The 27035-nt window shown below is 43.0% G+C and overlaps 2 protein-coding genes across 6 annotated transcripts; one reads left to right on the top strand and one right to left on the bottom strand.

Moving 5' to 3' along the window:
* Positions 1-1276: 1276 nt before the first annotated feature.
* arhgap22 (Rho GTPase activating protein 22) lies at positions 1277-11799 on the top strand. Of its 2 annotated transcripts, none has more exons than XM_062401185.1 (10): positions 1277-1695; positions 5894-6090; positions 6837-6924; positions 8487-8615; positions 8748-8958; positions 9048-9180; positions 9267-9340; positions 9876-9997; positions 10091-11105; positions 11203-11799. In XM_062401185.1, the coding sequence occupies exons 1-10, from the start codon at positions 1644-1646 to the stop codon at positions 11420-11422; spliced, it is 2241 nt and encodes a 746-aa protein (XP_062257169.1). In that variant the 5' UTR covers positions 1277-1643; the 3' UTR covers positions 11423-11799. The 2 variants fall into 2 exon arrangements, with proteins under 2 accessions (XP_062257169.1, XP_062257170.1); XM_062401186.1 differs by lacking the exon at positions 1277-1695 and adding an exon at positions 2877-3002.
* On the bottom strand, positions 11793-24444 carry mapk8a (mitogen-activated protein kinase 8a). Of its 4 annotated transcripts, none has more exons than XM_062401188.1 (12): positions 24316-24444; positions 19701-19867; positions 19307-19436; positions 18865-18923; positions 18610-18748; positions 17439-17604; positions 17140-17211; positions 15590-15772; positions 15361-15485; positions 15172-15235; positions 14074-14151; positions 11793-13790 (listed from the first exon to the last, which is right to left on the bottom strand). In XM_062401188.1, the coding sequence occupies exons 1-12, from the start codon at positions 24349-24351 to the stop codon at positions 13615-13617; spliced, it is 1395 nt and encodes a 464-aa protein (XP_062257172.1). In that variant the 5' UTR covers positions 24352-24444; the 3' UTR covers positions 11793-13614. The 4 variants fall into 4 exon arrangements, with proteins under 4 accessions (XP_062257172.1, XP_062257171.1, XP_062257173.1 ...); XM_062401187.1 differs by lacking the exon at positions 17140-17211 and adding an exon at positions 16687-16758; XM_062401189.1 differs by lacking the exons at positions 17140-17211; positions 24316-24444 and adding exons at positions 16687-16758; positions 22182-22367.
* Positions 24445-27035: the final 2591 nt, after the last annotated feature.

The raw sequence follows: 27035 nt of genomic DNA, 5'->3' as shown, positions 1-27035 counted from the left end.
ACAGCCTTACTTAAAAGTTACTTTTAATATTTTGTTAGAGAATAACCCAGTACTTTTCCAACCTTATCTTCAGACACCTTATAAGAATCACAGTCTGCTGTGATGTCCTTAGGCTGCCCCCTGCTGGCTGCTGGGTCATTAAGGGCAAATTTGGATTTGTGAATATGGGCTATACAAACATAATTTGGTTGATTTATATATAAACATATTTAGTACTGATTTGGAAAAGTACAAAATTATATTGTAAATGTTGTTAGAATGTTACAAAATTAGAAAACACATTATCATGACCCCTTATGAGAGTCAGCACATTGTCAAAAACCTGCAGATATATAAATGCACTTGTAGATCAAATTTTTCAATCACCTAAAACCAATGAGTGAGGTCTGAGATCAGCCGGTAAAAATGTTTAACAGCAAGTGCACTGCAAGACTTTGTTCTTAGCATAATGTCATTGTACCTCGGTGACCTGCTCCCAGTCATTTGTACCATGACACTTCCTCTGCTCGCACTAATGGGACATGCTCTTTTCATGCCTTCAATTACACACACTCATTTCCTATGTGTCCCTCAGGACCATATTTCTAGATTATAGATGATGTTCCCCCACACACCCCACCCGGAGGCTGGCGTGTCTGGACTATGTGAGTGGGCCACGTCATGTGATGTAATTTAGTGTCCACTGTACTGCGTGTTATGCATATGGGGGAGGCTGAGTTGAATGCATGTAAGCCTGTGAGTGCTTCCTCCACTGCAGCGCTCTGTTACCCGGATCAGTGTTCCTGTGTTTAACTGGAAGCCGCTTGTCGATTTGCTTGACGTCATTTATCTGTGGTGACACAGCTTCATCTGGTTTGCAAGATGATACCTCAGTTCTTCCATGATTTATGCCATAGGAAAAACATGTGCTATCAAACAAAATCACTGAAATCTGCCTTTTATTAGAATAAATAAGTATTCTCTTTTTTCTCATTGAACAGCTGACGGGAAACATCTGAAAAGAGTTTTTCAAGATTCAAAGCGAGGGACCTTCCCTCTCCATTCACATAATCAAATCACTCACAGCTCCAGCATCGCATTTTAGCAGAGAAAGTCAGTAATAACATTTAAAAGAGAAACTCATAATGTTGTCTAAAGCAACATCAGCAGTTTTCACTTCTCCATGTTGGCACTTCACTTCCTGCGTGGCCGACTGACTGAATATTCAGATGAGGTGGACAGCAGGAGAGCATCGTGTACAGCTGTGTTTCATTTCTCTGTTAGGCTGCACCGATCACGACAGCTGCTGGGAACTGCCTGTGTTGCTTTGTTGAGCAGCACATACAGAGAGAGAGTCTGGCTCCGAGGCTCAGGGTCGTCTGGCCTGGTCCCATTACACAGCAAGTAATGCCTGCATGCCTGTCTTGATTTCCTGCCTCTTCTATCAGAATCTGGTCACATCAGCATTCCCCAGGCGCACGTCACTGGTGCGTTGATGGCAAGTATAGTGGTCCCCTCCCTTTGGGTGTGTGAATGTCATTGTGTTTGTTTCTCACAGAACTGGAATTCCAGCACTGGCATTGTTTAACCCAGAGTGTCCCTGTGGCTGTAGAAATGGAACCTGTGGAGAAGGATCCCCTGTGCAGTGTGGAGGTGTGCTCAGCATGATACCATCAAGGTCTCCTTGCACCAGTCACGTACCGAAAGATCTGGCAGGTAATACTGTGTGTTTTTAGTTAGTTGTCCACACATAATTATGTATTTTCTTGCTTGTACAGTTTATCTAAGACCTCATGTGAAGCTGCAAAGACCAGATTTTGTGATAACTGCCTCTTCTTTTATTCAATTGAGGCTCTGCACAATTTCTTCATCATATCTCTGAGATCTTCTGTCTCTGTCAATGTCTGAGCTGTTTTATGAGGATTTAAAGAATCAAATAGGAAAAGTTGTGTTCCCGAAGCACTGCTGCTCCCTCACAAAGTCTCCAAAGGCAGTGGGAAGCATTAACCATCTGTCTTTGATAGATTATGTGTGAGCTGAGTAGGTTATTTCTTACATATGAGAAGCCGCACACAGCTCTCCGCACTGCATTTGAATCTCATGCAGCCTCTCAAACTGCAGCATTTATCTGCTTTATTGCATCGCTGCCAGACAGAATATGAATGAGACCATCACACCCTTGTGTGGTCAGACCATAAATCTTAACCTAATTGAGTCCTGATCATGTCAGTCATAAGCTCTGCCACATAAATCCTGCAATGAGCTGCAGACAATACGATGACATGTCCTTGCGCTACATTGTGTCTTTCATGGTGACAAGGGTGTCGGTTTAATCAAACCTATTGATCTGAGGTTGCCACTCAGGTACGGGCCACAATCATATATCTCCAGAGACAAACAGCTGGTGGGAATTGTGAAGACTGTCGGGCAATGGAGGGGCCAATGCAAATGAATGAATGACAAGACAGAGGGCACACAGCCAGATGTATTTATAGACGTTGAGAAAATTGATACCAAAAGTGTGCAGTGGAAGGGTGAGAGAGAGAGAGAAAGAGAGAACGAGAGCGAGACGGCAGAGGACATAGTGAGGAAGAGGGAGAGAGAGAATGGGCAGGGCTCTAGGTATGTGAGAACAACAGCAAGCCGGACCAGTCAGACAGAGAGGAGGAGTGAGTTGAGAGGAAGGAGAGGAGGCAGAGGAGAGTGAGTGGTTAAGTGCTTGTTAGTGGGGGAGTGTGTGTGTGTTTGTGTGTGAAATTAGATGGAGCCCAAGTGCAAGACAGTGAGCCAGGGGAGAGAGATGCTCAGAGGGGATGAGGAGTAGCAGGGCGAGGCAGCAGCGTGAGGAGGAAGAGTGTGTGTGTGGCTGAGGAGGAAGAGTGTGTGTGGCTGAGGAGGAAGAGTGTGTGTGGCTGAGAAGGAAGAGTGTGTGTGAACAGAGGGATGCAGTCATGTCTCTGTGAGAGGGAGCAGCACAGCAACGGTAACCATGCTCAGCCCTAAGATAAAACAGGCACGCCGGGGTAAGCGCACTCCCTCCTCCTCTCTTTTCCCATCCCTCCTCTATGCTCCATCTCTTTTCTCCTGTTTCTTTGCTCCCCTCTCGCTGTCTCTGCAGAGCTGTACCTGCTGTCTTTGTACTACAATAGTTACATCCGTATGGTTGCCGGTGCTTTCATTGATGATGACGTCAAAAGGTGTACCAATGCCAGACTAGTGAACACCACATCACTTCACGTTATTCAGCATCCCAGTGACTACTGCCATCGACCATTTGAGTGTTGTTTTTTTTTGCATGATCTGAAGCACTGAGGCTTCATCTGCTGTGCTCACTGAGAGTTAACCGGCACTACTACAGGGTGATGTAATCCCTCACGACTTGATTGCACTGTCCTCAGTCCAAGAAGATTTCAATCCCGGTGGAGATACAGTGGGTTGTAGTAGAAAATGGCCTCAGGAGGGATAATTCTCCCTGTAACAATGCCCTGACATGTTCACACCTGACAACTTCTCTGTTTAGCAGATGAAGGTTATTAGAGCAGGTGACAGGGTGGGGAGGGTAACGCATGGCTCTTTGCTCAGACGTAGTTCCTCAAACGTGGGTAAACCCCAAGATGTCAGGAAGCCACAAATGCCTCTCACATGACAGTGTGAAGATGAATATAGAATCTGTAAACTGCCGCTACAGATCCTGGGATGATGATGATGATGATGCAGAGTATAGATACCGGCTGTGTTCTCCAGAGCAGGTGGTTGCTACAGACGGCCGGCGGTGCCTCAGGTGGCTGCTGGGAGAGTTTTGACAATCCTAAATTATCTCAAGGAAATTGGTTTTTACACTGCTGTATCAGTAGATAGCCACCCTAACAAGAAATAGAAGTCTATGAGGTTTTCTTAATCTCACACTTTTGCATAAAAAGGGTCACAAAAGAGTAAAATATCAGTTTGCATCAGTTTCCGTTTGTTTGTGTGTGTTTGTGTGTAATTGTGTGTTTGTGTTAAAGCCGGACTTCTTTTCTTTACTGGCTGTCGTTGCCTTTTTCTACATCAGCCCTGGAAATAAGACCATAAAAGATGATGGGAAGGAGTTTGTTTCTCCTTAATGAACACAGTGCAGTGGCCACTTCCGTTTGCTGGCCACGTTTTGTGCACTTGCCATCTCTCATTTGCTCTAATGGTATTCTCCTGCCCCGTTCTCCTCTGCTCTCTCATTTTATTTGCGAGCAAATTCGGAGAACCGTCACAGTGCTGTGTCTTCACTTAGAAGCTTAGATACAGGAAGATGTCACTGGTAAAACCCTGAGGGAATAATGGATTTATTGATCAAGATATGATCATTTTGAGACACTGTAGGGGTCAAAATTACCATGAGGTTTTCATGCCATTGTATAATTTCCTTAAGAAGACATCCATAAGACAATTTCCAACTGAAGAAATGTTAATGCTGTACCGTGTAAATTATAAATGCCATCAATTTTTTTTATGGTTTAATCCATAGGTTAAGCTAGAGGGACTAGTGCATAATAATACAATAATATAATCACACAGACTGGGGCCATTGTCATTCACGATAAGTACATTACCTCTGAAACTTTCTTGCTAGAATGCAAATACGTATTTTTACTGAGCTACTGTACATTATTACAAAAGAGTGGTATATATAAATTGGCCAGTATGAGCCTTGAACATTAACGTATCAGCTCTGTTTCTCTATTGTCAGTTTTCCTGTTATGTATTGATATTTATGATCAAGTTTATAGTTAAACTCAATTTTAAGCCTCTTAATTACATCATTTTGTTTTACAATAAATGATATAATAACAACTTCAGAATGATTGACAATTTTTTGATTTATCTGCATTGTTAGAGCTTTTATTGCTATTTTGATTTTCTAAAGGTTATCTTTTAAATGAAGTAATATAACTAATACTTCCTGTAAAATGCGGTCATTTGATTCTTGTATACCAACATTAGACAGAAAAAACAGTTCCTCTCTAAAATGTCTTGCTTCTTATTTCTAAAGAAGTGCACAACGTGGCCACATCTGCTGTATTTATAGATCTTGCTCCGTCTGCTACTGCAGTCAGCATATACAGTTTTGTTAATGACTGCCTCACGTGCTCTCCAGTCCTCTCCCTTCCCGACAATCGTGACTCTGCAAATTAAGGACATCCAGAGAGGGGAGAAATAAAATCCAGCAGACAGAGAGCTTATAAGTCAGAGGGAGAGAGAAACAGGGAGAGAGAGATTTCAGTCCTGGGCCTTTACAGATACCTTCCCTGCTGTCCTCAGCAGAAAGCGAGATGCAATTAACAGGAGAAAAGGCGCCATTGATTTCTCGCTCCTCTCTCTCTGCTTTCTGTTTATCTATCTCCCTCTTTCTCTCTCGCCCTGACTCCCAAGGGATATACTCTACTGTTGCTGTTTCTGCCCTAGACCTTTGGCATGAAGATGCTAATATCTAATCCATGCCTGTAATCAGCTTGAACGAGTTAAAGCGCAACCTGATCCAAAGCAAAAGTCTTCTGTGTGAAAATGGGAATAATAAATACACTTACTACTACTAAAACATATAATAAAAGCACTGGAATAGGGGATGGGATTCATCTTAGAGTGTCTTTGTCATTACAAAATGGAGGCTATGTCTTGGCAAATTGACTTAATAGGAAAATCCAGATGTGTGGTCCGGCCTCCGAGCTTAGCTGCCCCCTTTGGAGGCTTCCATGAATCATGATTGTGGATCATCTTTGGGTGAAAATTCAGAATCACAGCAAAAAAAAAAAGAGAAACGACTTGTATCCTCTGTCTCAAAATGTAACTCTCTATTTCCTTATCCCTCTCGGTCTCCCTCTCACTCTGACTCTCTTGAAAGCGCCCATTGGCTCACTTTATCTTTCTGTGCATCTCCATGCAGCGCGCTCCAAGAGCATGGTGCTCGGAGAGCTGTCCCGGGTGTCAAGGCCCTGCTCGCCTCTGGATCAGGAGAAAGCACTGAAGGTGGGCTGGCTGAAGAGGCAGCGCAGTATCATGAAGAACTGGCAGCTGCGTTGGTTCGTCCTGAGGGCTGAGGCTCTCTATTTCTACAAGGACCAGGATGAAACCAAGGCACAGGTGACGCTCACAAAACAACACAAATACAAGACAGTGTCACCTGTTGCTGCTTAACCTTTTTTTTGGATTCTATCTGGTTTTAAGCATGATACATATTCCACCTCCATGAATTCATCTATATTAGTATTTGTCCCGCAGGGCTAGTCGATCCAATGTGTGTTCTCTGCCTCTGAAAATAACTTATTGATTCCTTTAAATCAGGCTGACACAATACATTTCGTAGCCCTCAAGTTGAATAACGCACTGAAATAAGTGGCCGTGGTTTTTAGCCACCCACTCTATCTTTATATTGTCAGTGTCAAATTAGCTGGATAAATATCTAATCATCTTTCCTGCGAAAATCATCCATCCCCACAATGTCCATTAAAGCCAAATGTGTTGCTGCCCTGACACACACACAGATAATGTAGTAACTAGCTGCCCCGTGGTTTTGTTGTACTTAGTATATGATCTTTGACCCGCTCTATGCCTGATCGGATATGCAAGTGCATCAGGAAGCGGCAGTGGGATAAAGAGATGAAGAGCTGTTTCCCTGAGTCATCCCTGAGTCCATCATCATTACATCGCTCCCTTGGACTGATTCCCAGAGCCCATAGTGCTCAGAAACTCTATAATGTTTCACATGCACTTCATGTCCAAGTTCAGAACCATTAATTGACTTGGTTCTTGAATGTTGTAGACATGGGTGTTTTCCTTGTGCCTGACTGTCGGTCAATCTCAAGCCTTCCACTCCTTTTCTTCCACAGGGTTGTATCCCTCTTCAGGGCAGCCAGGTCAATGAGCTGCCGGCCAATCAGGATGAGCCTGGTCGCCACCTTTTTGAAATTGTTCCAGGTGAGTTGGCGCGATGACAACTGGTGCTGCATGTGTAAGAAATACAACAAGTAAGTCTTTTTCAAAGGATGCTCAACAAGCTGCTTAGCAATGACCGCGAAACACTTGGCTTGTTGTTTGTTTTATTAGAAGAAAGCACATCTCATATAATTTGCCTCCGCTAATAATAATATCAAGACATCAGTACATTTCGCAGAAAATAGACATCAAGGACTCTGAGGCTTAGAATGACACAAGTCGCTAAACGCAGATGTCTTTGATGTTCAGACAGCAATCAAATCAGCGCATGTACCACAACAACAAAATATGCAGTTTGCAGTTAAGTACAGAAAGCATATGTGTATTGCCTGAAACTGTGATCACACTTAACATACAGCACTTTGTTTCCTTTTACACTTTGTTGTAATTAAGGAAAAAACAGCAATAGATGGAGGGGCGATGCATAGCTGCACTTGATGTTTATACATAAGGCAATGCTACCTTCTTATATTGTAATAATGACATTTCATAATGTAAATTGTGTCTCCATAATATTATAGTTTTTCATGATTTGTTCATGTCATCGTACAATATAATTTATAAGAAGATAATATCTTATCAATTTAAGCATTGGATTGTCTGTGGAGCTTATTATTGGCAAGATATCTTAAAAATAATTATCTTAATAATCTGGAGAGATTCCCTCAAGAGTAAAAACTGGCAAATATGGTGAAATTTGTCCATGCGTTGTGTGTGTACGCGCACACACATGCGTAGGAGCAATCAGCAATGTCATATAATATTGTTTCAAAGCAAATGATTCACCGGCTGTAACACATGCTTGAAACAGGCGGAACAATAGAGAACAGCAGAAAGGATGAGAGGTCACAGTCATAGTGCCACCACCACAAGGGGTCAACAATATTTTAATTCCATTCTACATTTCTGCTCATAACAGCGAGTTTGGCTGTGGTGGGGGAGCAGAGGAAAAGGACCTGGACACAGGGAAAGAGAATCCTGAACGGGATGCTGCAGTTACTCGAGTCCACAGGGATCACTCCTCTTTCTGGGTCATTTCTCTTGCACAAAACACACTGTACACCACACTGCAGTGCTTAGTAGTGAATGCAAGTGCTGATATGTAGCACCTGCATTCACACCCCCACAAAATCCACTGACAAAAATCTACTCTTGCTTTCGAGAGGTTTTCATCGGTAGAGAAGTGAAAATGTTTTATGCATGGCAAACATGCTTTTAGAATTTTAAAAGAGCCTGCACCTCTGCAGATGCAAGAAAGTACAAAGTCAGATAATTCCACATAGTGCAATCAAAGCTAAACTCAAATGTCAAACTAAAATGTCAAAGCGGGAGGCATCATGCTGTGTGTGGATGGAGAGGCAGATCCGCGTCTTTGTACATTGCAGGGGAGCTTGAGCTGATAAGTTGATGCGGTTTATGTGATCAGCAAAGTAACTGTCAAAAGTGGTGTTTGTCTGTGGTGTTTGTTCTCCCACCAAATTTAAAGCACTGTTTCATTTCATCCTGTTGAGCCAGGACGTAATGAATTATGGTTGTGTTCTCAGGTGGGGCTGGAGAAAAGGATCGATCAGGTATAAGCCATGAATCATTCCTGCTGATGGCCAACTCTCAGAGTGACATGGAGGAATGGGTCAGAGCCATACGGAGAGGCATATGGGCTCCGCTTGGAGGAGGTGTGGTTCCTAAACATTAATTACAGCCCTGTTTATCATGATGATTGCCTTGAAGAGCAGGGTGAATCCTCTTTGACACACGCAAGAAAACACTCTCAACTGTTGATCATTTTCTGTACTGTTTGGTTACAGGAGTCTTTGGGCAGCACCTGGAGGAGACAATGTTGTGCGAGGCCCAGTGTGGCCCCCAGCGAGAGGTCCCTGTGCTGGTCGAACAGTGTGCATGTTTCATACGTGAACATGGGCTTGAGGAGGAGGGCCTGTTCAGGTCCCCTGGACAGACCAATCATGTTCGAGAGCTGCAGGACGCGTGTGATCGTGGCGAGAAGCCGGTGTTTGACAGGTGAGGCCGCAGGAAGGGGTTCTTCGTGTTGTTGCAGAATACCAATCTATAAGCAGTACTCATCATGTGCACTCTCATGTCTCTGACAGTACCACAGATGTCCACACAGTGGCATCGCTGCTAAAGCTGTTCATACGGGAGCTGCCTGAGCCTATTATCCCATTCTCCAAATACACACAGTTTCTTTCTTGTGCTCAGCTACTTACCAAGGATAAAGAGCTGGTAATAAGCAAACACACAAACAAACACATTGAGGATATATTTAAAACCTTGACCCCTTGACAGCTAACAGATTTTTGTTGTTGTAGGGAATCATAGAGCTCGGCAAACAGGTGAAATCTCTTCCTCAGGTCAACTACAACCTCCTTAAATACATCTGCAGGTACGTAAACACTGTCCTGTTGTCTACTGAATGCATCATTAGTTTGTTACGCCCACTGATGTGACTGCTAATGGCTTCATTGTTGCTGCTGTATCCCATTCACTGTGTGATGATTGAGGATTTGTCTGCCTGTCATACAAGGGAAACTACATTTGTTATGCCCACATCCTACTCACCAGGCGATACGACATCACATTGATTCACTCTGACTGTGCGTAACTGCATGTCTCTTCCTACGCATCTATATAGACTGAGAGCTGAGCCCACACACCATCCAGAGCTATGATTCACTCTCACATTTTATTAATTTCTATCAATGACTAAAAACAAGAGGGGGTTTAAAGTCTTCCTCTGGTGAAAATCAAGACTAGGAGACTAAGAGAGACCATATTAAGTTACATTTTAGCCATTTTAGGCCATGAGTTGTTGTTTTTTATGAGAGAGACATTTTATTAACATTTCCCTAAATCTTAAGATAATGAGATTTAATGTGAAAGTACATGTTACGCTCAGACACTGGTCACTGTCTGCTCAGGTTCCTGGATGAGGTTCAGTCTCACTCCAACGAGAACAAGATGAGTGTTCAGAATCTGGCCACTGTGTTTGGACCCAATATCCTTCGGCCCAGGGTGGAGGATCCAGTAACAATGATGGAGGGTTGGTGCTCATGTTAGCATGTGTCAATCTGCAACCAAATTTGTAGCATAAACCTGATTTCCAATCAATATGCACGTATGTCATTATAAACAGGAAGTACCCAGGTGCAGCATCTGATGACTGTGCTGATCAGTGAACACTCCCGACTTTACCATCACGAGGAGCCAGAAACCGAAATCGAGATCCCACCACAACAACCTCAGAGTCTTGCCCAACGGTGCACGGTGGAATGGATGTCACACGAAGACACTGAACCCCCACCCTCCTCAGGTACAAGCGCCACAACACCCAAGGAGAAACTCCAATCTTCCACCCCATCTTCAGAGAGGAAGCTTGAAGCCCCCAGCCCCATTACAGTGATAGAGAAAGTCGAGGATGGTCAGGATGACGGGAAGAGCAAAAGTGGGCCAGAGGATAAAGTTGAGGAAAAAGCAGATATCAAAACTGAAGTGAAAAGTGAGGGTGAAGTCGCCATTAGTCCCAGTAAACAGTCCAAAGCAGTGCCGTCCTGGAGGAGCTCCTTCAAGGGCAGTGCAGCACCTGGGGGGCCAAGGGGAAAGATAGGGGGGTCGGCAGGGGACGTGTCAGCACCTGGTGGGAGCAACTGGCTGATGAATGGCCTGTCGTCCTTCCGAGCTCACCGCCGCACCACGTCATCTGGTGAGAGGCTGAAGGATTCAACTCTGTCTCTGAAGGACTCAACCCTCTCCCTTAAAGAGAGCACTCTCTCAATTAAGGACCCGCAGAGAGACTCAGATGACGAATCTGCTCGAACGCCCCTCACTCACAGAGCCCTCCACCAATCGCACAGACTGTCCGCCTATGACAACGTTGCCCCGTCCACTCTGAGCCTGCCTGCTGAATCCCCGATTTGGTCGTCCTTTGATATCTCGCTGGCCGAACCAGAGGTAAGCGATAGGGCAGTCAATGTAGCGCAGGGTCAAGAGAGACCCACAGAGGTGAGGGACAGTACAAATACTTCAGATCACAGTGCAAGTGGTGCTGAGGACGATCCCGCAGGAGAAGATGAAGGTCTCACCAACGTGCTGACCCATCTCAAGGAGGAGCTGAAGAAGCAGAGGACGAGTTATGAAGCCTCCATTCGCAAGTAAGAATGAGTCACTTCTTATTTCTGTCAAATTAATTAAAGCAAGGATTCCGTGTTATTTATTTTAACCTCTTCTTTCGCTTGCATTTTCCTCGAGGTTGGAGGAGTCCTGCTCTAAGTACCAGTCCCAGGTAAACCGCCTCGAGGAGGAGCTGGACCACGAGAAGAAGAAGTTCCACATGCTGGAGATCCGACTCAGGAATTCAGAGCGAGCAAATAAAGACGCGGAGAACCGAAACATCCTCCTCCAGCAAGAGATGGAGGACTTCTTCAAAACCCTCGGAGATCTGACGACAGGAGCAACACAGACCAACTAGATCGGACCAAGCTGCTATCACCTGGTCCATCAGAGGAGGAGGAGGGACGAGGAAGAGCTTAAATAACTGGGAAGACCAGCCAGTTCCAAAGCTTTGAAGACCAAATACCTCTAGTGCTACTTGCTATCATATCCTCTTTAGTATGGCGGTCTTGTGCCTACACTGAACAATACCGGTGCCAAAAGAGAGCTCTTCCGGATCAAGGACTTCTCATTTTACCAATCCAAAAATGTCCTCCCCATTATACTCCACTGTTCATGTAGCTGATTATTTATTGACTAAATTCCTCTAGGAGATACTGGATATGAGGTAGTTTTCCTGTAAACACTTTAAGGACTCTTGAAACTCAAAGGAAGAACAACTTGAGACATTAAAATTCAACTTGTTTATTTGCTGGAGTTGTACGTACTGTCGACAGTTTCCATTTTGAATGTATATAATTGGTCTGTTAGTGAGGCAATTTCAGATCCAAAGGCTAAAATCCACACATCCGGCCATATCACAACACACCACAACAGCCATCAGTATTTGGCCAAGTCATCAGAAGACTGCAGCATCATCCCCATAGTGCTCGACGGCTTTTCTTTCTTTCCTCTATGTACCTGCACTAGAACCAGATTTGCTAAGAGAAAACTCATGCGTCGTCTAGTCTAATTTCTCTATTTTTGAGAAGATGGAGGGGAGAGAGGAAAAAAATAAAACACGGGAAGAGGATGTCACAACAGTCATTTGAAATGTGGTCCAGAAAGGGTCAGGACATGCGTCACAATCCCCCAAAGAGCATTCTGGGAGCTGAATGCTAGGGGTAACTGCCTGAAGTGCCCAACAATGAAGAGGGCAAATTTTGAGCCATCAAGTACATCCAAAGGTTATCACCATGGCAGGTAACAAATACCTGTTTCCCGACTCTCGGAAAAAATACAAACATTAAATCTACATTAAAATGTACAGATCAATTTACCAAGTAACCTAATCTATGAATAAATATTGCACAGAAAACAAAGAAAAAGTGAAAACAAAATGCATATAAATAGTACTTCTGAAGGAAATGTACATTACAAACAATAGATGCCTCCTAGCTTGAAATAAATAAATAAATAACACAAATGCAGAAGAGAAAATCTTTTTTTCACATTTCTTTGTGAATGATGTGTTACATGAAAAACATACTGTATCTTCAAAAAATGTGTGTTTGAGTGTGTGTGTGTGTGCACATGAGAGGTAGAACTCAGAAAAGACGCACCGCAGAGGAGAGGAGCATCTTCCTCGGAGACGACGGAAAAATCACTGAACTGAGTTAAGGGCACTTAAAAACGAAATATCTTGAATATCCAACGGCTGTAAATAATGTCTGAGAAAACCTGCCAAAAGGGCAGAGTGGCTGATGTGACAGTTGCCCAAATACATCTCACTCATATAACCAGTGGAGAGGCCTGTATGAAGTTGGTACAGCGCTAACAGCAATCATTGGCTCCTTACAATTCCACATTTATATTGACTTTACATTCACCCTGATCTTCCTCATACAACAGACCAAAACCTACGAATCCCACTTGAGTCAATAAATAAGTTACAATACAGTCAGTTTGCAGAATGCTATCGTAGAAAAGAAATGCAGAGTCAGGGCAACAGACCATTCGACTGCTTGTCCTGATACACAAACAATCAGATGTGATAAAATACTAAGAAATAAGTTAACGTAGGATGCTTTCTACAAGAAAGATGAGGAGCTGTGTCAAAATAAAAGCATCTATTTGCATTAGAGAAGAAAAATGTGCTCTAGTCTACCTCTAAAGAAAGAATTCATTCAAATGTCCCAAACAATTATCAAAAAAATGTCAAATGACCGATTCCAAAATATACCCAACATAATATTGCAGTGCTCAACAGCAGCAGCTAAAAAAGGAGAATCCCTCTCTTTCATAACACACACACCACAGATTCACATCAAAACATACTCTTGATTCTTTGCAGCAAAAATACAGTAATAATGATACAGTTTCAAACCACAGTCATGTACAGCAGTGTAGAGGGAGGGGGAAATAAAAAGAAACTGTACATTAAAAGCGCAGCTCTACAAACTAACATGAGAAGTTTCATTGGCCAAAACTATTTTCCCATCACACACACTGATGAGACAACAGTTTTATGTGTGTGTGTGTGTGTGTGTGTGTGTGTGTAGTATGTGTCTGTTATCTGCAGCAGGCAAGCGCACCCAGAGAGGTATGGCTTTCCAAGCTGCTGTCTGTTTCAGAGGTCAAGGTGGGGTCGCTGCACGGGTCAGTGGGCTCCGTGGACATGGACGAGACGTCGTTGGCCGAGGAAGAGGAGGACGTAGGCTGGGGGGGGCTGTCAATCACTGCTGCACCTGTGCTGCGAAAAACACACGTGGACGCATAAGTTTTATTGAAATATGCCGGATTCAGCCATCATGTGATGATTCCGGCATCCACGTGGTAGCAGTACGTCAAACTGTGAATCCCCAGTGAGCTCTGCATACAGACTTTTACAAGTTAAACTAAGGCATAAGAGTGTGTCTGCGTCTGGTAAATAACCTCTCATGTGACTCTCACAGATAAAATTAGGATTGATTCACTGTAATTCCTCCTCTCCACCTCTTCTCATCGCCCACAGTTATAATGATTACTCACCTAAAGGAGGTGGCTGGCCTCTTATCACTCCATTTTTTGCCCACTCATCCCAATCACTCACTTCCTTATAAATTAGATCTGCAAAAGAGAGAAAAGAAGGTTACGTGGGACAGGGAGGCGGCAGAAGGAAATAATAGCGTGTATGCACCGTATGTGACGTACTCTTTATGTACAGTCGATGTTTTGCATACTGAACAGTCCAAACAGCATCATGGTTCTAATTCGGACAGGCTGTGCTAGTGTGAGCCTTCTAAAAATGAGTGAGGGGTCATTATCACCTGGCAGGGTGTAGGATGAGCTCATCATGCTGCTCAACTGAAAGTGATATTTGCTCACATGTTTAAATCCCAGCACTCTGCTGCACAGTAACAGGTTCATCACTCCCACAATAGAAAACATTAATTAATAAGGGGGGATGTCATGTGTCACCCTCTGGCAGCTTCAGTGGAGATACAGAGCTCCTCGGGAAACGATGTCTGTCAACAACTGACTGACTTTCCACACATTCACTGGCCGTGATGCTGGTTTTCTTTACGCATGATTTATTTTTGTGCTTTTACAAATAGAAAATATTCTTGTCAACACTGATAAACATAGAATCTGACCAGATGACCATTCCTATATCAGCGTAATACCATTTGAATTACAAACTTGATATACATGTATATATATGACTGTATTGTAATATTAGACCACCACTATTAGACCAACCTAATGAAAAGGAACCTCATTTAACAATCATTTTTTGCAAAGGAATCTAAAACAAGCTTGATTATTTTCAACAAGTTCCATGAATTATTCTCTGACAAATAAATTAAGATATTGAAAAAAATCTGTCAAGAAGATTTTGTGCAATCCTGCTAACTGATAAACCGACAGACAGACAAACAGACGCAGATGAAAACATAACCGTCTTGGCAGAGGTAATGAATCCTCTAAGGCAACACGTCCTGACGCTGTGGTAAGTTTCTGTGCTCCTCGGGAGCCAGAGTGCAAATTGTCTGGCACTCTGGCTCCTGAGATCCCCCCCACATAAACTGACATTGAATAGTGAAGCGTTGAGTGTGGTGTTAATGGATCTAAGTCGTGCTGTCTGACCTTTCCACTCCTCCACGGTATGCTCCCTCTCGTCCAATGCTTTCTCCGGAATCTTCGGAGGTGGCTGGAGAAAGACAATACTGCTTAGAAGACACATCGATGTGACAAGAGCGATGCAAACTTTCCTCTGAAGTGAAGTAATTAAAGTCTTCTTCAAGGATGGTGCAGTCCGATCAGTGATCCACTTACCGCTTCCACCTCTGCTGGGTCGTACCAAACATTGATGTAGGGGTGCTGCAGGGCCTCGTCTACAGTGATTCGTTTGGAGGAATCAATCACTAACATCTTGGATAAGAGATCTCTGGCTTGGCTCGCTGAGGGATGATGCAACAAACAGATAAGAAGCTCCGCTATTTATCCCGACGCTAAGAATGTGCTTTGATGAATGTGTTCTTAAGGGATATAACAAGGACACTACCTTTCAGTTTGTTGTGATCAGAGTCAGCAGGGAAGAGCACGTCTGGGAAGAGTTTCTCGAAGCTGTATCCAGCGTAGCGTGGCCTGTTTTCTACGTACGTTCTTACCGACTGATTCAGCTTCATGAGGAATTCCTGAGTTGGAGTGCCGAGCTGCTCAATGACCTTGTTCCACTGATCAATATCTGAAGGGAAAATGTTAAGGAAACAGGCCACAAACACACACACACACCAACAGCTTCACTTACATACACACACAAAACCTAAAGCGAGGCATCCACTCACTCCTTTCCAATGCATTTCTGATTTGTAGTTGCTATGTGAAATGTATGGTATGACTACTAAATTTCATCAAATAAAAGTAACCTGTGTATTGCATGTTGCATCTGAGTACCCCTCACCTCACCCTCACCTTCCAAACATGACAGAGAACCTGTAGTAGTCTTCAGGTGTCATAAAAACTCAAAAGGTGTTAGGTTTGTCCAGTTTGGGCTACTGTAAAAAACAAGGTGACCTCCTTCATTAAGTATTTGAATATAAAGGGTCTATTCTAGGGTGAAGACAACTAGAATTTGTCCAATTTAGATGAAACACACAAGTGAAAACATCACTAGGATTATTTTATTTTCAATTTCTGCCAATAGATCCATTTCACCTATATTGTATAGACTGGACCTTTAAAATAAATGTTTTAAAGTACTTTTACTTTAAAACAGGCACAGGAATTGTTGCAAATATTTGGTGTGGGACATTTATTATTATTATAATTATTATTACTCAACAGATTTAGACATTGATATAGACACTGAATTCATGGTGAAAGATTATTATCACTGATATTTTTGCAGAAGATGCAGTGGCTTGGGCTCCGTAATAAAAAAAGCAAGACATTCATTAATTGAACACATCCTCTCTCACAGCCACTGCCCTTTACTATCTGATGTTGCTTTACAGTAGGTTGGTGCTGAAGGGCAATGATGGAGGTGACATTTGTGGGGTGGAAAACTTGATAATGGACAGCAAAGTGACAGGAGGGAAACTCCCAGGATGATGTAGGATCTCTTCACACAGAATGAAGTGATGACGCAGTGAAGGATACGATCAGTGCCGGGGAACAACACGCTTCCCCTGATAATTTCAGCCACAATGCAGCCCACTGACCATACGTCCACTGGGAGGCGGACATTGAGATGACAGGGAGGTGGACATGCAAACAAAACCATGAGGAGAAGGAAACAAAACAGAAAAAAACTGAAAAAATAACACAAACTGAGAAGACAGCAAACAGGATGGCAGTGGTGTGATGATGAGAGGAAATAAAAAAATGGATTCCATGCAGCAACAGGCAGATCGATGAGAGGAAGCAATGCAGTGTTGAGCAGATAGAAATTGAAGCTGATGCATAAGCAGCACGAGTTACAGTGGACTGTATTAACAATTCACCATCGCCTGGCACAATGTATTAATATTCAAACCAGTAAAAACATAAATAGTTTGCAAAGCCTGTTAAAATGTACAGTGTGAGGAGGCATTAGAAATAGCCTAAGGATACAGTCCCTTCCTGGGAAGAGGATTTTATGGCGAACCATTTCTGCCAGTATGCAGCCCACAGACCATATGTCCACTAGCCAAGTGGAACACGGTAATAAGCCAATAAAAAGGTGAGAGGAATGCATGACAACAGGTTAGTTACAGATAGGAGGCTAGTTAGTGAGCAACTACTTTTCACATAACACAAAAACAACACATTCATATTCAGCTCCCTGTCTATGACCTATAACACGGCCGATCCACATAGTATTTCAGGTGCTGTAATGAAACTGCAGATGACTTTGAGATGTTGAAACTAACCATTGGCTTGATATCCCATGCCCAGGATAACCTCAGGTGCTCTGTAGTAACGCGTCACCACATACGGTGTCATCAGGAGGCCGGTGGCCGCCGTCCGAGCCAGGCCAAAGTCCAAGATCTTCAGTGTACAATCGGACTTGACGACTATGTTACTTGGCTTCAGGTCCTACAGAGGAACACACAGCAAACTGTGATTTTAGTAATGTGTTAAAAATGTATCAATGAGAAGCGAGGACATTGTGAAAATATTGAGCGCATAACTCTGCTGAGGCCCAACAGTCCACTTATGAAACCACATTCAAATCAATTCTGGAATTTGGTTTGAACCAAATGGCAAAAGCCATTAAATACCAGTCCCCTAACCATGCCTGATTATTTTCCGTCAATAGACCTGAGTTATTCTCTGGGAACTCAATGAAATATATTAGAAAAACTCCCTAACTAGCAATGTTAAAGAAAGAAAAACCCTGGCTACGTCCCCTGATCCAGATCAGCACCAAAATATAATGGCATTGATTGAGTAGTGTTTACATAATCCAGCACACAAACATACAAAAACATACTTTATTTGATTTATTTATTTGTATAGCACTTAACTGAAAAAACTGAACCACACAAAATCCACAAAAAGGCAAAAAATGCATAAATAAAAATAAAAGGCATTCAACTCAGTTCAATTCTAAGCGCCAAGTCATAACATATAAAGGTTGAGACTTTAGAATAAATAGAGAAACCCAACAGTTGAACAATGAGCAACAGAAACACATGCCTCAGAGAAGAGCCAACATTACAACATTATGATCGCCTGTATATTTCCAGATTAATTGCGTTGACCTATCACAATAATAATTTTGTCACTATAGGCTGCGAAGAGATCCTTGCTCAGTACTTTCTTTTTGCTATGAGCATCTCTCTTCATGATGAGGTTCAACTTAACTCACATTTGAAAGTATACAATAACCAGCCCTATTTGAGAGACCTTAACACAAAATGTTTCCAATATTATTTCAGATGGTTTTGTTAGTAATTAAAGGACAACATCCATCCTCTGATAGTCAGGCAGTTGACCGTTTACCCTAACAGTGCAGTGTCAAGTATCACAGTTAACAGTTCCTCTTCGGGACACCGGCCAGGCGTTAGGTCTGCGTATTCCAGGCCGACCGATGCTTACCCTGTGAATGATGCCGGCAGCGTGGAGGTGTTTGATACCACACAGCGTCTGATAGAGCAGATAAGACAGCCTCTCGTGGTCCAGCTCCATCTGAATGACCTGGCACAGGTTGGCGTCCATCAGCTCCATCACCAAGTACCTGGCCGAGCAGGAACAGCATACATGTGTGGTCAGTTTTATGAGCGGCACATACATATACCTTATGCTTTAAAAACAAATAACACAGGCAGTACATCCAAACATCAAGCTACTTACACATCTTGAAAATCTTGTAATGATTTTTGTGGTGTAAATACATTTAATAGGCCAATGATCTGTGGGCACAAAGTCACAGCATTTACATTAAACGTCATAACATACTGTGCATATTTATGCATCTAGATAAAATTAACATTTTGTCTAAAGCAACATGTCTACTTTAAAAAACTTATCAGCAATGACACAGTTTTGCCAAAATGTCATATTTTTTATCTAAGTATTGCCGTTTTTATTTTGATGTGGAGAAACGCTCGACTGGTGTGACAAGAGAAACTAGTCTGACTGTAAACGGTTCACAGATGGAAAACAGAATCTTGGGAAGGATATCCACTGTCACCAGTAGCCTGTCACCAGTAGCCTAATGCCAGAGGCTAATTCATCCTCCGAGATTGCCCATGAAGTGAATAGGTGATGTAACTGAGTAGCTTTGCATACTTACATTTTTGTGATTGACACATTTCATTAGGACCAGCTCTCTGTACGCCCTCTTGGCATGGGTTTGATTTTGAAACGGCCGACTCAGCTTCTTGATGGCAACATTTCGTTCAAGCATTTGGTCGTAAGCAGAGCTGGAGGACAAAGTGTGAACAATGTTAGAATGTGGTCACATATGTGGGAACACAGGCAGCAGAGATATGTCACTTCAATATTCTAGACATCTCAGCAAATAAAGAGCATGAAAACATTTGAAAATTACAGTTAACATGGATTTGTATTGTATAACTTCAGATTTGATCAAATAAAATGCTCCTTATTTCTCTTGACCGTTCAAATCGGTGACAGATTTCCATGAGTAGCTGCTGACTGAATATGAATGAGGCTGAAACACTCACCACACTATCCCCTGCGCTCCTGAGCCGATGGGTCTTAGATTCTGGTATCGCTTCAGGACTGTGAACGTCGAGTCTCCCACATCGAGGCTGTAGAACTCCCTCTCTCGCTTGTTTTTGTTCATGGTGAAATCTTCAATTACTGCTCTCTGTGCATCTAAAAATGTCCTCTGTGAACACAAAGAAACACACACACACACATAAGCGGTTCAAATATTTCGCAGGGGCCAGGACTATACGGCAGAAACCATAAGAAAAATTTGAAAGTCAAATGAAAAACCCAGTTCGTAAGAAGGCAGATTAGGAGCGAAGGGGAAGAGGCAGTGCTGAGTTTCACACTTGAGGCGAGCACTGCAGCTCCTTATCTAAGCGACTCAGCAAACACACCAGGATGGAAGATTTGATATCATCAGCAGGGAAGGCAGAGCAGCAGGCCACAGGGAGGTCTACTACTTCATCATATGAAACATGATTCCCTGAGTGACTGTCACATTGGAAAACCAAGCCCAGCGATAACTCCTTTGAGTTTGGACCCTCGCCCATGCAGGACGCAAGCCCAGTTCTACAAGCAGGTCTTCCACAGGCACAGGTTAACTGGGTCAAGTTGCACCAAGAGGCTGCTAACCCCAGATAAGACACAACACAGAGATGCTAATTTTTTTGATGCAGGATGTTCCCAAATAGGCTTAATTTTGCATTCAAACAAATCCAACCAAAATCTAAGGAAAAAAGGAGAAAACTGACGTCGACTTCCTTTTCATTTTCTTCTGTTCTTATGTAAGCGACGTAACCACCCTCCCCATTCTCCGACTCTCCAGACACACAGGCCATATGAGGGATGTAATTGCCAGAATACAATGAGTCAGCTCTCCTTCTGCTCCTCCAACGTCACAGAGGCGTTCGTGACATCCACCTCCCTCACAACATGAAAATAGACATGCTTCCTTTTATATTTTAGACCGGAAGCAATTATGGCTGCGATGCCTTGAATGACGTCTCAGTCAGTGTGCAGGTGGTGTTCTGTTGCTCAGCTGTTAGGTGATTATATATATTGTAATATCACAAGGATAGAGCAGGTCAGTTCGGTGCAGGGAGCCAATCACACACTGAACGTTTCGCTCTCATGATATCTTATGATCAAATGAATCCCTGTGTAGTTGTACACATGCTTAATATCAATGGGCCTGTTGTGAAATAACCATTATCGACGCTTGCAGCATAACCGCAGCATCAACAAATTCCTCTTAATCAATTACACACTATTAGACTGCAGTTATGTGGCAGCTGCAGTATTTATAAGGAATGCAGCAGCCACATCCGTCGTTTGATGCAGTGCCTAAAATGTCTGGGTGTTGTGATTGGGTTTTTGAGGCTATAATACATCAAAGACACCTTGTGTGCTCGGCGAAGGCAGAAATGCAGCAGGGTCGTTCCTAGAGTGCACAATCTTCTAATGACTTAACCTTTGTTTTCTCTACAGGAGTATCTAACAGTCAAACAAACAGCTTCCAAAGCACACACATTTACAAAGGTCGAATTCAGATCCTGGAAATGGGCATTAACATGGAGTATGACACATAAATGCACATTATTAGAAGTCTGTGTCATGGTTTTACCACATATTAACAGAATTCAATTTCATACCGTTCAGCTATCTTGTCTCTAATATTATTTAGCATTAGGCAAACCCACATTACAGTAAAACACAAGCAGCCTATACTTCTACACTAAACCATATTCACATTCCTCAATCCCCATCCCCAGCAGAGGAAATACAACATAATCCAAGCCTTACATACATTTATAATAACCTACCCTATAGATACATAATTAATCGATATACTTCATATTATGGATACGATAAGTCGGTCATTGGGAGATATTATCCTAACGCATCCTGCCTTAACCAATCCAGAGCTCTGAGTAGGGCGGAGGATCACAATACATCGTGTGGTTAAATGACGGAGACTGAGTGGAGGACCAGTATCGACGCGCTATTTATTTTCATTGCATGTCAGTGTGGTGGGTGGCGTGTTAACCTTGGCCACACGACCCCTGCTCTCCCCCGGCGAATGCGGATAAATTACTCCACAGACAAAAGACTGGCGTGCATGCGACACGCAGAATAATCCGGACACTGCACAAGAAGACATGAGAAGGCAGAGATACTGTGAGCCAGTGTGGAGATATGACAGGGCCCGTTCGTGCAAACCCAGTGCGCAGTCCCGCGGTGCCACCCGCTCCTGTCTCGGCTCCATATGAGCGATCGGTGTGCAACAAACTGAGCCAACGCTATGTGTAGTGTTCTAGGTAAGAAACTACAATGTACGACGCTTAAAACAAGGGCCCACACGGTATGAGGAGCGTGCAAACACACACACAAACACACACACACACACACACACACACAGAGACATGCGACCCTCCCCCCACTGCCAAACAATGAGCACGTCCGAGGAGCTGAGGTGCGGATCCTCATCTTACCTCCGTTCATCCAAACCGAGGCTGTAGCGATCGCCCCGCGGTTCGATCGACGGCCTAACGTGTCGGTGCGGCGGACCAGTTTGTTTGTGCCGCCGGTGGAGGACGATTTATTCCGTTGTGCGGCTTAAAAATACATGACCTCACCACATTCACTTGCCTACGTTTCCATCTGGCTGCTACTGACAGGCCAGGACGCGCAGTGCGCACGGGGCATGCGTCCCAGCAGCGCGTCACTCATCCGCTGAGACACACCCACCACCTCCTCCATCCATCCCTGCTTCCTTCCGCCTTTCTTTCTATCTATCTATCTATCTATCTATCTATCTATCTATCTATCTATCTATCTATCTATCTATCTATCTATCTATCTATCTATCTACTGTATATATGATCTATCTATCTATCTATCTATCTATCTATCTATCTATCTATCTATCTATCTATCTATCTATCTATCTATTAATATATATATTTTCCATCTATCTTAATATATATAGATATCATCTATCTATCTATCTATCTATCTATCTATCTATCTATCTATCTATCTATCTATCTATGATCTATCTATCTATCTATCTATCTATCTATCTATCTATCTATCTATCTATGATCTATCTATCTATCTATCTATCTATCTATCTATCTATCTATCTATGTATCTATCTATCTTAATATATATATATATTATCCATCTATCTTAGTATATATAGATATGATCTATCTATCTATCTATCTATCTATCTATCTATCTATCTATCTATCTATCTATCTATCTATCTATCTATCTATCTACCTATCTATCTATCTATCTATCTATCTATCTATGATTTTGATGTTATTTGTTGCCCAAAGAGCCCAGACAGGGATCAGCCTATTGGCGATATTTCTGTTTAACATTACACATGTTAAAAGTAATAAACATACAAAAGTAATATATGTCCTAACATGTATTTCCTGGTGATAAAAAGAGAAGGACTGGCAGAATGGTTTATGAATCACTGAGTGCACTAGTAAACAAGTCTTTCACATCTTCCCTGTAAACCAACATACACTGAACATGATGCCTGTGCATGTCTCACCCACACACTGTCTTTGCTGCAAAAGCCTTCACAGAGGGCAATGGAAGGACAGACGAATGTCCACATATAGGACACATATAGTGAAGCACATTCATGGCTTCATGCAAACAGAGGTGGTACTGAAGGTGGACTCAAATGATCAATGTTTACTGAATATGTTTCATATGATGGTGAAACAGGTCGATATCATTTGGTAAAGACACAATAACTTAAAATGTCAACCTCCAAGTCCTATACTACTGATACTAATACTACTACTACTACTAATAATAATAATAATAATATTAATAATAGCAATAAAAGTAATAATAATAATAGTTGTTATTATCAATATATTATAGTGAGACATTGAGTGGCATTGGTTGACATGTCAGTATACATGTGATTTACAATAAAACCAATCAGGTTGACGTCTTACAATTATAATAATAATCCATCACGTTTAAAATGCTCTGTCCTTTTACAGTTAGTTTTCATACCTGGTCCATTGGGCAAAATAAATCATCCATGTTTTTTTTTGGTCTGTTTCCAGGAAACACAGTGATGCTGCAGTGATAATCTATAGATCTGTATTGATTAAGTATTAGTCTATAATTGCATGATCATTGTCACCGGAGCAATATTTGGCATCTCTGCCTCTTTACGTCCCCGGCCCGTATCGCACTGTGGGATCACTATTGGACTACGGCACTCACGGGCTCTGCAGAAAACCACAGCGTAGTAGTTAGAGTAGCATCCAGAGTTGATCCATCATTTCCTATACGCGCGCTACAACACCGAGGGAATGGTCCGTGTGTCTGCGGAGCACATGCTCTGCGCGGGCATGTGACTGGACGAGGACAGGTAAAATTACGTTAACTTAGCGCTGAGTGGTTTACATTCTCTCCGCAGCCACCTGACAGCCCGGGATGCCTGTTATTTATCCGTGTCCCTGCGCAGATGCCCCGGGGCCTGCGGGGACACGCTGCGCGCAATAGACGCGGGGAAGTGGCATGGATAAAACGTCCCGGCGCCGACTCCCGCAGCGACGCACGGCTACTACGGATCCTTACCCCTTGCTCGAAGAGAGACCGCAGTGTTATGATCATTGTTGCTGGTGGTGGAGGAGGGGGGTGGGGGGAGCAGCCCGACTGCAGCAGGCTACTACTCCGCCGGGTTCGGCTTGGCTCGGCCGAGGTCGTTCGTCCTTCCAAGGCTTCTCCGTAGCGTACCCACCGCCGAGGCTCCACCGCACCTTCGGGCGTCAGACGGATTAGGCAAATCGGTGTACCTGATCTCACGCAGCCCGCTATTGGTGGCTCTGACCTGTCGCTGTCAAACCGCCTGGTTAAATCCAATTAAGTGTTTAAAGGCGAGAAGCTAAGAATAGCGCCAATTACAGTCAAAAGTTTCAGATCCTCAGCGTGGTGCTGCTGGTGCTGCTGGGGGTAATAGAGCAGATGACTGGGGCACCATGTATAGTTCATGTCACTGATGAATTACCTGCCCGAGAGGAGCTGCCTTCACTGAGAGGACGTCAATACAGCGATGCCATGATCACGAGGATTATTTTGGATCCGTGGAGGGAGCGCTGAAGATAAAACACAGGATCGGACACAGGTTACATATGGTACCAGGTAGTGTTTCTATTCTTTACCACCCTGCTCCTGTAGTCCTCTGTGACAGTTTGGTGGATCGAGGTGGGGTGTCTCCATGTTAAAATGCATTAATCCTGCAAACTAATTCACCTTTAACTCAAGCTTAACACTGACAGGGCTTTTGTAACGACATGTACCTTTAAGAGGCATAGGATGCATATGTAGTAGCCTTCATATCCAGGCCTGTGAGGACATAAAAAACACCTTTCTGAAATGTGATGTTTATAGGAGGCTGCTGGTTCTGTAGCTGCAGGAATTGGACCCTGGTGATAGTATTGAATCGTCCATTCAGGCATACTTTGTATGTCAAGGTGGGAATTTGTTTTCACCTTGAAGTGAGACAGAAGGTTGTAAGACAGGAGACCTAGATCCTGAAGAAACTGTTGCCCCACATTTTCTAGAATATATGTACAGCACAGCTTCCTCTCTGTCTGTGTGTCAGTAATGTGATTGGATAAGAAACATGGTTTGTCTATAACTGGAGTTGTGAACTGGGGATACACCGTGTGTTTGGCATTTTAGTCTGAGCCAAGGAAAAGCAAACTGTGTTACATGCACTGGCAACATGTGATTATTAGTTACTAAAAATAGGTGATGTAATAATGAAAGCAGGAGAGGTTAGACTGTGTCTAGCCAATCGACACATCTAAATGTACATATGGATATCACACACCCAGCAACCCCTCCCGCCAGAAATCCTGTAACACATGACAGACTGGTGTCAACGTAAGTGGTAACCAGTCGGCAGGTTGGTGGTTCCCTTCCGTATAATATGGCTTCATGACATGAGATTACATTTTAAACCACTATTCAAGAAGATTTGGTCAAATGTAGATGGGTGGGCTGGATGGACGTTTTCTTTCTTCCTCAATCCCTTCTATCGTACCATCAAACCAGTGTTGAGGGATGCAGGATAGTGTCATCATCACTATCAGTTTAATTGGTTATTTAAATGGCCCTGTATAGGTTTAACCATAACCTTGTAGTTTAAGAAGTTGTTGTTTTGTTTTGTAACACTTCTAATCTTCCGAGGATTTGCTCGTGTTCGCCGGACAATCTGGGTGTCATGAGCTGAGGATAACATCAGGTTCAAGTGAAGGATTTAGTAAGGCCTAATGTAACTAAAGTAATTGGGTTGGTTTGTATCAGTGGGAGCGTGTTGCTACGTTCAGTATGGGCGTCACTGTGTTGGGCCGGCAGCGAGCAGCAACCTACTGTATTGTATTACTGAAAACACTCAGAGGAGAAAGAAGAAAAAGAGAAGATCAGATCCGGTGGAATGAAAAGCAGGACGGTTGGGTTTCTCGGACTGTAACGTCCACGGCAAACAGCCGCATTCTGTATTTTGTTTGTTTGAGAAAACTGAGGTGAACGCTTAACCCAAAAGAAGACATCTTTTACTAAAAGTATTATCCTCATGTCGTCAAAACTTTAACCCAAGGTCGGAAATGCTTTAAAGGATTTCTCGGACTCAGTTATTTCTGCCGTCTGAGCCCTAACTTCAGTTAGTAGTTACCTCAAAGGTCCACAGTAATAGTAATCCAGGAATCTTCCACAACGACGATAATTAGTTTTCAAGTCTCGGTGTTCATTGATAAAACAATGTACAGTCTTTTAGAACAATAGTGGATCTCCTATTGCAATGATCTGAAACTGCGAAATCTCATCTAAACATACAGAATGTCTTATCATTAAAGATGAGCTCATGATTGATTCATTTATATCTAATATATCATGCGTACAAAACCATATATATATATATACGATTGATGAATCTATCCCAGAATCGTAATCGTTCTGTAAACGCAGTCCAGTTCCCCCCTCCACATTCTCGACTGGATATCGTCGGTGGTAATACACAGTATGTGACAACGAGCTAACATGGGATCATGACACGGTTGCTTTGGTGCCAGAAAGCGCCGCTCCCTCAGAACCACCCTCAGGTCAGATGAAAGCCTATTACGAAATGGGAGGGGCAGAGAGAGAGAGAGAGAGAAAGAGGCAGTAAGACTTATAGACTAAGATAATCTAATCAGGGTCCAGCGCAGAGAACTGTTGTCTTCTTCCGTGAAGTTTGTCAAGAGGCGTCAAAACCATCTGTGAAGACAAAGTCGCAGCTGACATTAAGAGCAACA

The sequence above is a fragment of the Platichthys flesus genome, chromosome 12, assembly GCF_949316205.1.
Source record: "Platichthys flesus chromosome 12, fPlaFle2.1, whole genome shotgun sequence".
Taxonomy (NCBI): domain Eukaryota; kingdom Metazoa; phylum Chordata; class Actinopteri; order Pleuronectiformes; family Pleuronectidae; genus Platichthys; species Platichthys flesus.
Note: the sequence above shows the minus strand (reverse complement) of the source record. Positions and strands in the feature narration are given on the sequence as shown.

Bases quoted from the DNA above. Each gene is read 5' to 3' on its own strand.
- arhgap22 (XM_062401185.1), top strand. From the start codon at position 1,644: ATGATACCATCAAGGTCTCCTTGCACCAGTCACGTACCGAAAGATCTG. The intron at 6,091-6,836 runs GTGACGCTCACA...TTTCTTCCACAG, and splicing joins AGGATGAAACCAAGGCACAG to GGTTGTATCCCTCTTCAGGG. The intron at 9,181-9,266 runs GTAATAAGCAAA...TTGTTGTTGTAG, and splicing joins TTACCAAGGATAAAGAGCTG to GGAATCATAGAGCTCGGCAA.
- mapk8a (XM_062401188.1), bottom strand. From the start codon at position 24,351: ATGATCATAACACTGCGGTCTCTCTTCGAGCAAGGG. The intron at 18,749-18,864 runs GTAAGTAGCTTG...CTGCTCGGCCAG, and splicing joins TTACAAGATTTTCAAGATGT to GTACTTGGTGATGGAGCTGA. The intron at 17,212-17,438 runs GTTAGTTTCAAC...CCACTTGGCTAG, and splicing joins CATGGGATATCAAGCCAATG to TGGACATATGGTCTGTGGGC.